The following is a 10,975-nucleotide window of genomic DNA, read 5'->3' on the forward strand; positions in this document are numbered from 1 at the left end:
TCACACCATCTAGCCAATTCACAGTGGTTGAGAAGAATTGCAGAAAAGTCCCATGCAAGAGGAAGGTTGTATGTAAGAACAGGAAGTTGCTGCTGATAGTGTGAGCGGATTGAATCTGTCAAAGTTGTTGCCGTAGGGTTGTGTAGAGCAGTGTAGTTGGCTCTTTATTCACTCTGTAAGGACATTTATGAGCATGACATCTGTCTGAAAAAAGAAATCAATAAAATCCATGTCTTAATACCATACTGTCTACTGCTACAATGCTGAGTGTGATATTGATTTTATAACAGCTGTATACAGTAAAAGTAAAAATGTTCAAAGTATGCACCTGTTCAATCCAGCAAAAAAGAGGGAAGTTTTCATAAATCTAAATTCACCCGCCTCACTATTTTATGAAAATTTAAGACAAATGTTATGTTCTAGGGATCATTAAAAGCTGAAAGCAATTATAACTTGGAGCATTACCTTGTTGGAAAATCTCAAAGACCACACAACATTACAAATGCTGCATTAAAGGTATAGTTCACCGAAAAGTGAAAATTGTGTCATCATTTAATTACTCACCCTCAAGTTGTTCCAAACCTGTATGAGTTTCTTTCTTCTGTTGAACACAAAAGAAGATATTATGAAGAATGTTTGTAACCAGACAGTTGACGGCACCCATTGACTTCCATAGTAAGAAAAAAAATAATACTCTAGAAGTCAACTGTCTGGTTACAAACATTCTTCATTATATCTTCTTTTGTGTTCAGCAGAAGAAAGAGGGTGAGTAAATCATGTCAGAATTTTCATTTTTGGGTGAACTATCCCTTTAATGGCTAATCCACATCCAGTACATTTATTGAGATGCACAGAGACTGGGATTCCCCATGGCATGGAAACTATAGTCCTCAGGAGAGACAGGTGACTAAAAGTAGATGGCTCACATGATTGAGAAATCGTTTCTTGCCCAACTGTGGACTTTCCAAGCCATACCGCACAAATGAGCATAAATGCGAACAAATGAGGGTCAGGTATTTTTATACAACCTACAAGGTGCGAGTTAGTGTTTTAACTGTAAATAGAAATTCAATGTCACCACTTATCACAGCAGGACTAAAGGTCTTATGAATCAATGGCCCCTAGAGGCCAAGAGCACAAGAGCCATTTATCCACCAGAAATAAGGCACGTCAATCACTGACACCAAATAAAAGGAAAGCAGCTAGGAGATTACAGGTATCTCTAGTCCTCATCGCCAGCATCTGTTGTAAGTACTATGTTCATTTTTAGTGTGTTTAATGTCAGGCAAAAAAAAATCGATATGTACCATTATTTCTAAAGGTTGAATGATGACTGATAGTTTTTAATTATTTAAGATACGGGTCTGTGACTCTCGGGTCTGCAGCAGTATTCACAATTACTGTTTAATCTCTTTTTTTTTTTTGTTGAGAAAAATAAAAAGGTTAAACCAAAATACAACATTTATTAATTTAAGTTTACTTCAATCTTCTCTGCACATTAAAAATGTATGGTAACACTTTATTTTACAGTGTCCCTGTTACTTACACACCTTACATGTAATTACTCTAGTGAATTATGCATAATTACAAGCAAATAATCCTAAACCAAACCCTAATCCTAATTATGTACTAAGTAATATTACTCAGTATTTAAATGTATACTTACACTGTAACAAGGACATTTTAAAATAAGATAACCAACTGTATTAGAATTAATTATTGGTCAGTTTAAATACAACACTTCAATTTATAATATGTAACGGGTTCCCTTCTCTCCATGTATGTGATAAAACATAACTGAATCGATTCAAATTAATATCCAAATATTTAGTGCTCTCAGAACATCAGGACCAGAAGTTCAGTGTGAGTTTAGTTGTGGTCTATACTACAGGACTCCACATGTGCAAGCATGTCTAGGGTGGAAGGTTACGGAGAGTCTGACCTGCGCTCACAGCTACGAGCATGTAGGACTGAGATCGCCATGGCAATCCACGATCCTTTCCCACTGCTGTATGGGCTGGCGGATCAAGACATCATCTCTGAACAGATCCTGAGGGTGAACATTTTCATACAAAAGCACTATTTCAAGTCAGCATGCATAGTGTGAAGAATGTCTTCATGTTTTAATCAGATGTTTGTACAGTCGTAGTTAGTTCCTGAAATGCTAAAACAACAAACTAATACTATCACCGACTTATAAGGAGACTTTAGAGCGAAAGAAAAAGGATGGGATCCACAAAGCTGTCTACTCACTGCTCACTTTGCTACTGGACCAAGACGCTACTGTCCTCCAGGCCTTCTGGAGCAATCTCTGTAAAGAGTACAATAAGGATTGTTACCCAAAACTGGAAACCCTATTTATGAACCTCCCCAAAGGTACAGTGCACAGGCCTGGCAAACAATAACTGTGTTGGAGGATAATGACTGTTTAAGTGATGATAATCTCATTTGGCAGGGTTAAAGCAGGTGGCCAGACACACTGGGACACGCTGGGTCCGCAGCCAGTCAGGCAGAAAGAGACCGGTGGCCGAAAAACACCTGAGCCATCGGTCCCATCACCACACCAAGAAAGCCATAACCTCCAGCTCAGGTAATGGACACGGCACACACAGGAACTTATCACTCAGGTTCAGGTCATACCAAAATGGTGCAACGAGGGGTGTCATTCCTGGCACTTCTTCCTACAACTGTGTAATTTGATAGTCAGTGCAATTTTCGTTTAGTTTAATGGATTAACCAAACAAAATTGCAATCGATTATTATTTATTATAAAACCTGCTTCCGTTTTCACTGTTATTAGGCTACTACTACTTACAGGCCCAATAATGTTGAGAAGTGCGATTCATGACGTTCGAATCAATTAACCAGTCAATTTTACGTTGTCACTTACGGTGATGTTGTGAACTGTTAGTAGCCTACTATTGAATTATGAATGTTGTCTAGACATATGGATTTAAATCAGCAGCTTTGTTCACTGTAAGGGTAAACTGCACCTGATCTCTGTTCTGTGAATCAGAGGCTGTTCTTTGTAGTCCTTCAGCAAAAAATTTGGTTCGCGTTTGATGCAGATTCCCTGTTGTCACGCTGCTTGCTACTCAAAAACTTCCCGTTTGGCCGAGCAAAACTTAAATGTTCACGTAAGGCTAACATTTAAAACTAGACTAAGTGACGAATCAGTCTTTTGTAACAGAAAACAATGTGGACAGACCTATTTTTTACAGTCTATGGGACAGACGCGCGCAAGCAAAACCTCGGTTCTTGTTTTGCGTTCGAAACGATGCAGAATGTACACAAGACAGGGAACAATCAACAAAGTAAGACACTTCCATTGAGACTACACAGTTTGAATTTGAGAAGAAATGAGAAAAAAAAGAGAAAGAGAAAGAGGAGCAAGTATGAAGACAAACAGGTAGCTGATATAGACATCAAAGAAAAATATTACATTTATTACAAACTGAAACATTTGAACAAAATCACATATAAATATATTAAAGGAGGGCTTACATTTTTTTCCATTTACAAGTATGAATATTAAATTTACCCATCAATAAAACAAAATTTACAACAGCAAAGAAGGGTGAATTTAAATCACACTTAAAAAAGAGCACATCTTGTTGGGTTATATGAGGAATTGTTTCCATTTTTACTAACAACCAGCTATGTATATCAAACCAAAATTTAGAAGTAACCTCACAATAGGTGATCAAGCGTAAAGCGTTTCAGGAGAAGAACATAAGCCACAATGATCCACCTCAAAATGAAATTGTTAAATCATTAACTGGGTAAATCTTAAACATAATTTTGTAATGAGTCTCCTTGACCTTTGGAGCAACTGGGTATGCCATATAACAAGTAAAAGCTTTATCCCTTACTGAGGTATCGACATCTCCCAGAAAATATCACTGATAATCACCAGTGATAATACGTTTATGTTCTTTGTATATAAGTTTGTTTTTGCACTTACTGTCTAAGAAGTCTATATTACATATTTTTAAAGAGGGAAGAGAAACAAGAAACAACAGGTCTAGATAAAGGATCAGAAAAACAGCTGTGGATTATTCTTAACAATCCAGTGGGTATAGCATTGCATACCTTATCATAACCTTTCATTGTAATTCTAACTCTATATTTGTTAATGAAATAATTATGACACAAGAAATACCCATTATCATCTAATAAATCATAAATAAATAAAAATGCCTTTACTATACCAATCACTTTTGAACAGAGATTTTCTATTAATAACTACAGCCCTATTTTTCCAAAGAGTGCAGTTGTGAGGAGAGAAGTTATGGGTAAATATAATTTTCCAAAAAAAGCAGTACTTGTTTATGAAAATTGGATAACTTCAAAGGAATTTTACAGAGATCAAGATCACACCTTAACACAAATTCAAGGCCGCCAATATTTTTAAAAATGTGATTTGGAATATGGTACCATATTGAGTGTGACTTTGTTAAACACTTTCAGCCACTTAATTCGGAATGTACCAAGAAGAGATTCAAAATCAATGGCTGTCAAGCCTCCATATTCGTACTCTTTGACCATATGAAATTTACGTAAATAATGTGTTTTATTTTTCCATATAAATTTAAATAAAATTGAATTAACCGATTTAACTACTTTTGGGGTAGTATACAAAGCATGGGATAGATAGATAAGTTTAGATATTCCCTCAATTTTAGTCAAGAGGATTCTACCCAATATAGATAAGTCTCGAGATAACCAGTGATTTAAAGACTTTTTCATACTTTCTGTTTTAGAGTTAAAATTTGAAAGTTCTCTATTAACAACATTTTTGGTAATCATAACCCCTAGGTACTTAACCTCATTTTTCACTGGAATGCCCTCTATATCTTCTAAATCACAATTATGGATAGCCATTAATTCACACTTTTTTAAAGTTTAGGGTCAGGCCTGATGCCTTAGAAAAGATTTTATCAATAACTAATGGAAGCACCTATTTATTTTTAAGTAATAAAAGAGTGTCGTCTGAAAATTGGCAAATAGTAAAGGTCCTACCAAGAATGTCTATGCCTACAATGTCCTCAAAATGTTTTATGAACAAAGACATTAATTCAACTGCAAGATTAAAAAGTAATGGTGAAATAGGGCGTCCCTGACGGATTCCTCGTTTAATTTGGATTCTGGGTGATGAACCTAAATTAAGGGAAACACTACTGAAAATATCATTATAGAACATAGAAATGACTGAAATAAAGGACCAAAGCCAAAGATTTCTAAAGATTTAAACAAAAAAGGGTGTTCAAGAGTGTCAAACGCCTTGAAAAAGTCTAGAAATAGAAGTAAGCTTGTCTGAGGTATTAGATAATCAAGCTAATCAAGGATTATAATCAAGCACATCAAGGACTAATCTAATATGACTGTGAATACTTTGCCCTTTGATAAAAGCCGATTGTGTTTCACTGATAATTTCACCAATGCCTTACTATATTTTAGTTTGATAATGTTTTTTTATTTAATATTTTGTATTTTTAGGGGATTTTGTGGTACTAAATTATATTTTCGCTGTATTTATAATCCATTTATTCACTTTTTGAGCATAGACCTGAAAATTTAATTTCCAACTTAAACTGTCTTAAATCTTGAATGCTTTAGAGCACTGACTTAAAGGGATACTCCACTTTTTTTGGGAAATAGGCTTATTTTACAACTCCCCCAGAGTTAAACAGTTGAGTTTTACCGTTTTCGAATCCATTCAGCCGAACTCCGGGTCTGGCGGTACCACTTTTAGCATAGCTTAGCATAGATCATTGAATCGGACAAGACCATTAGCATCTCTCTCAAAAAATGACCAAAGAGTTTCGATATTTTTCCTATTTAAAACTTGACTCTTCTGTAGTTACATCATGTACTAAGACCGACGGAAAATGAAAAGTTGCTGAAGTTTTAAAAAGTGAACGTAAAAAAAGTTACAGAATTTTATGTTTATTGTTATGAAAAATGTGCAAAAATACTATTTTATATTTTTATATGAAATATATATTTTCAAATACATGTTTTACTCTAAAACTGTGAGAAAATCAAAGCCATAAATCTAAACAAGTTGAGTTAAAATTTTTTGCCTGATATCTCAAAAAATGAGCGTTCTGTAAGATTTTATTTGGCCGCAGTACCAAAAGTTTTCAGTAGGTGAAATTCGTCTCCCATTCATTTCCTGTGCAGTCATTTTTTCATTTTCAATTCTCAAGGGACAAAATCCCACCTTGCATTTTTTCTTTCCAACATGACTTTAACGCAACCAATAAATCTGACACATGCCAGATGTGAGTTTGAATGGGTATAATTTGATGCTTCTGGTTTCAAACACGCCAGTCCTGATAACTTAATATCTCTACTGTTCCAGGAAGCAAAGACAAGCCAATGAGGAAGACAGATGGTGCAGCACTTTCTCAGGTCTCAGTGGGAAACGGTAAGCACTTGATGCTTGAGGAAAATGTATCATTAGATGACTAAATATTATAGTAGATGAATGAGATTGTGCATGAATAAATATGACTCAAAACGCAGGGGTCCAGGCTGTGTCTACCTCAGTCCAGAGGGCCGTGGCTGTATCTGCCAGTGAGCATCCCACTGGCTGCGGGACAGTAGAGGGGATTCTGATCCAGCAAGTCATTGAGTCTGGTGAGCTCAGCACACTGACTACACACTATTGCCAGACTGTAATGAAAGCCTTTAATTCACTAATGCTAGCTCTTAGCATGTGTTTTGATAGTGTAACCTTGCAGTGTAAACACTTTGGCAGCACAGATGTCTCATTTGCACTTTCCTGCAGGAGGTGCCAAAAAATGCATCAAGGTTGGAGGAGAATTCTACTCTTCTGGTAAACTGGATGAGACAGCTGGAGTGCACAAGGCACAAACTGCACAAAACTATAGTCACCAGCAGGGAGAGCCAAGCACCAGAGTCATGGATGTAGGTGACCAAGATTCATGGAAAAGTACAGATACAAAAAGCGTACATGAAAAATATTATTCAGGCATAAGTTGTCATTGTGTTAACCGGGTACAGTAGGTAATTCACTATGTTTCACGTTTATGATGCATATGTTCAGGTGGAGCATAATGATGATGAGTGTGCAGTGTGTAAAGATGGTGGGGAGCTCATCTGCTGTGATGGGTGTCCTCGCGCCTTCCACCTCACCTGCCTGGTGCCGCCCCTCGCCTCCATACCCAGGTACAGAGCAGTCATGTGATACACAGGCCACTGACCCTACCAAACCTAGAGCTGACCTCATCATTAGTCTTTATCTGTCAAGTTTAAAACAGTGTTGAGAAACTGCATGAAAAAAAAAAAAAAAAAACCTCAAATATGAGACTGTGTACAATAAATACGATCCAACAGTCTAAAAGCACTAGTGAAAATGTCTAACTTGATGCATTTTATAATTGCAAATGATAGTATTAGCATAAAAATCATGTTTCAATGAATTTCATGTCACAAATTTTAAATGAACTTTCGATGTCACAAATTGACTTACCTGATAATTAACCCAAAATAGTGTAGAATCTGATTATTTTTATTATTATTTTTATTATGTTTCTTATTTTTAAATGTCACGAAATTCTTAAAACTGTTTATTTCCAGGTTTAAAAGTGAACAGGCCCCCAGGGGGCCAGAGCCCACTAGTGGGCCTCAGCAAACTTCCAAAAAGAGCTAGAGGATGACTTAAAATGTATTAGTGAATATATTATTATTATTGATACAATTAATGTTAATAATAAATCTGAAATAGTATGAATAAATCCTTAAAATGTTATGTAATTTTAAGGATGATGTATCTATTATTGAAATATATTATTATTGATACAATTAATATTAATAGTATCATATTAATCATATATTACAATAACCTAACTTAATAAAAAAATTCAAATGAAACATAAAAATAAGAAATATTTTTTACCCTAAATAACTAATCTAACACACATCTAATTTATGTTGATTAAATCATAATCATAATTATAGTGTGAAACCACTGAGATGTGCATCTCTCACTAGTTTCAGAAATGTGTTTGTTTTCAGTGGTACATGGCGCTGTCAGCTATGCCAAAGCAACAGAGCGAAGGACAAGACATGCAACCCATTGCCGGTAAAACGTGACAAGATTCCCATTAAATTGACTGAAAACAAAATTTCCCGTTTGCAATAACTAACTGAACTTGAATTACAGTCGGTCACACATATACGTACAATATGATGAGCAGTGGTGGGAGATTATTATTAATGGCAGTAGTAACTTCTCTGCTGCTCTTTTAGCCTTCAGTTCACCCTCCAGTGACAGAGACAAGCTCCAGCTCTGCTGTGGACTTCTCCTTCTTCTCCTCTCTGTCCTCCACTTCACTCTCCACAGTCACAGCTCCACCCATGGTAACACTCCCAAGTGACTCAATAAGAGATACACTGACATTTAAGGCTTTTTCACACCAAGGATGATAACTGTAACAATTACGTTTTAATAATCATTCTAATTCAATGAGACTGTGGACGTCCACATCACAACTATAACAATAATGATCATTGGAATCACTTTCAGAATGATTTTTTTCAAGCTGATGAACGATAAAAACGTTGCCAGCCAATCAGAAACCACCCGACTTTAAAGAGCTCAAGCATTTAAAGTGGCAGACAACAAAATGCAGTGCACTCTTGTAATAAACAGAGCTTTATCATATCTCGGTGTGGACGCTAATACATTTACTATCGTTATTCAGCCTAAAAAATGAAAGATCTTATTTACACACCCTCATGTCATTCCAATCATTTGAATCATATAAATCCAATTGTTATAATCATATATATCTCTGACGGGATGATGGCAATTTCAGCTATTTTTATATTTAATCTTTGTTAGTCTTCGGATGGCCAAATGGTTGGGATCAGGATGGCTTGTGGAATTTGTCATCTCATCCAGGGAGAGCTGATCACCTGCCCTCAGTGCCTGCAGAGTTATCATGCCCTCTGCAACTTCTCAAAGTACTGATCTTATTGTTATTTATTATAGAATAACTGTGAATTCTATCATGCTTTGAAGCTCAGTCTCTCTCTCTCTTTCTCTAATTGTCTCTTCAGTGGAAAGACAAGATGTAGGAATTGCTCCAGGTGTTGGGGCCCTGAAATCGAAACATCATCAAGGAGTCTTCAGGTATCTCATATACACTAGAATAACACTTTTGGGTCTCCTAACCTAAACAGATGTAATCCGTATTTTTTATTCCCACAGGTGAGTCAGCACATGAGTGATCAGGGCTTAACACCATCAGAGCAGCTGTTCAACAGAGATGAAATGGACTCTATAATGGTGGAGGTGAAGTCATGCTTCTTAACAGTATGAAAATAAATGAATACATGCAAGTGAGCAATGGAAACTGTATATACCTGAAGCCCCAGATGAGATGCCTAACAGTATATTTGTCTTGATGAATTCAGAGCCCTATAGATGGGATCCTGCAGTGGGCTTTCCACAACATTTCACGTCCTCTTTCTGAGTCTCAAGGCTATTTCCAGTGATTCAGCGAGTCGAAATCATCTCTGCTGTGGCCAAATCTCAGCATTCCTCCTCGGTGTTAGATGGACTGACATGAATAATAGAACACATTGTTTCAATAATGTTTTGGGTCTAGATCTCAAAAGTTAGTTGCTACCACAGGGTGTCTGCCAATTATAGTTTGATCTCAAACTAATTTTTGTGAAAACAAATACAATATATATACAATACAAAATTTAACTTCAACCAAAGCTAAAATTAAGAAGATAATGTTCAACTTTACATTAAAATTTTAATTTCAAGTACTGTACATCAATAATAAAGGCATTGCATTGTAAGCGTCATGAAGTATGTAAATACATGTTAGTCTTGGTAGACAGCATACTTATTTTTTCGCAGATGAAAATTAGGCTGTGGTGGATAGACTTACAATGGCATGTTACAATGGTATGCGCTGTACAAATATAAATACGTCATATTTTCAAAGAAAAAAAAACGTTCTGTTTCAAGGAGATTTTGTCAAAAGAGAGACTTTTAGAAAGATGTTTCATCTGCTAAACAGTAGTTGTATTGTTAAACAACAGTACAATACACTGAACACGCATCGTACTTCTGTCTCTCACAGCCTTTTTTCACTCCTCAATTTTTATTTTTTTTTCACTACCCTGAATAAGTTTTATAAAGGTCCTTGGCCTGAAAAATGTTGAAGACCCCCTGGCCTAGATAATTATGAAACCCGGATTTTGATGAATTATGTATTGTTCTGTAATGTTCAAATTCATGTGATAACCTCAAGATATGAGACAATGGCTCAAGCATAAATAAATGGATTTCCACCTAGCAAACATGGAAAACATGTTCCCATCTCTGCATCACTGTCGTCTATATCTGTGTGTGTGTGTGTGTGTATTTGTACAACTATCTTTGTGAGGACAGGTTTGAGTTTTAGACCATCGAAGTGAGGACAAAAAGAGAGTAAAGTGAGGACATTTTAGCCGGCCCTCACTTTCTGAGACCCTTTTAAAGGCCTGTTTAATGGTCAAGACTATGTCTTGGGTCAAGGATATAATTAGGTTAAGGGTATAGGGTTAAGGGTTCAGGTTAGGCACTTAGTTGTGATGGGTGAGGAGCTAGAGATTACACTGTGTCAATAAATGTCCTCACAAAGATAGATGTACAAGAATGCTTGCATGTGCGTGCGTGTGTGTGTGTCTAAGTGCCCCTATGTGGGCCTTCTGTGCTCTTCAGAGAATGGTTTTGACACATCCCATGGAATGCATGGTCCAGAGCCAGCACTGTCAGTTTTCCTTTTTGGCCTCCTCGGGAGACAAAGGAGAGTGGGAAAGTGAGAGAGGAAGAGAAGGAGAAAGAAAAAGAGCGCTGGAATGTTAATGAGAACCATGTGGGACTCCTGGAAATTTGCTGTTGTTAATGTCAGAGCATAATGTATGTCAACACAGAGCAAAG

The 10,975-nt window shown here is 36.4% G+C and overlaps 1 protein-coding gene across 1 annotated transcript; it reads left to right on the forward strand.

Annotated features, from left to right (window-relative positions):
* Positions 1 to 716: 716 nt before the first annotated feature.
* aire (autoimmune regulator) lies at positions 717 to 10,371 on the forward strand. Its single transcript, XM_084411547.1, has 13 exons — positions 717 to 2,056; positions 2,202 to 2,376; positions 2,456 to 2,590; positions 6,368 to 6,433; positions 6,532 to 6,645; positions 6,797 to 6,936; positions 7,076 to 7,197; positions 8,047 to 8,113; positions 8,281 to 8,391; positions 8,876 to 8,997; positions 9,094 to 9,166; positions 9,245 to 9,328; positions 9,451 to 10,371. Exons 1-13 carry the CDS (start codon positions 1,910 to 1,912, stop codon positions 9,529 to 9,531), a joined length of 1,437 nt encoding a protein of 478 aa, XP_084267673.1. The 5' UTR covers positions 717 to 1,909; the 3' UTR covers positions 9,532 to 10,371.
* Positions 10,372 to 10,975: the final 604 nt, after the last annotated feature.

Source organism: Rutilus rutilus (assembly GCF_951802725.1).
Source record: "Rutilus rutilus genome assembly, chromosome: 6".
In the NCBI taxonomy this organism is placed as follows: Eukaryota; Metazoa; Chordata; class Actinopteri; order Cypriniformes; family Leuciscidae; genus Rutilus; species Rutilus rutilus.

What these genes read in the sequence shown, in the direction of transcription:
- aire (XM_084411547.1), top strand. Translation starts at nt 1,910, where the DNA reads ATGTCTAGGGTGGAAGGTTACGGAGAGTCTGACCTGCGCTCACAGCTA. An exon ending in ATTTATGAACCTCCCCAAAG is followed by an intron (nt 2,377 to 2,455) that starts GTACAGTGCACA and finishes CTCATTTGGCAG; the next exon opens with GGTTAAAGCAGGTGGCCAGA. An exon ending in TGGACTCTATAATGGTGGAG is followed by an intron (nt 9,329 to 9,450) that starts GTGAAGTCATGC and finishes TGATGAATTCAG; the next exon opens with AGCCCTATAGATGGGATCCT.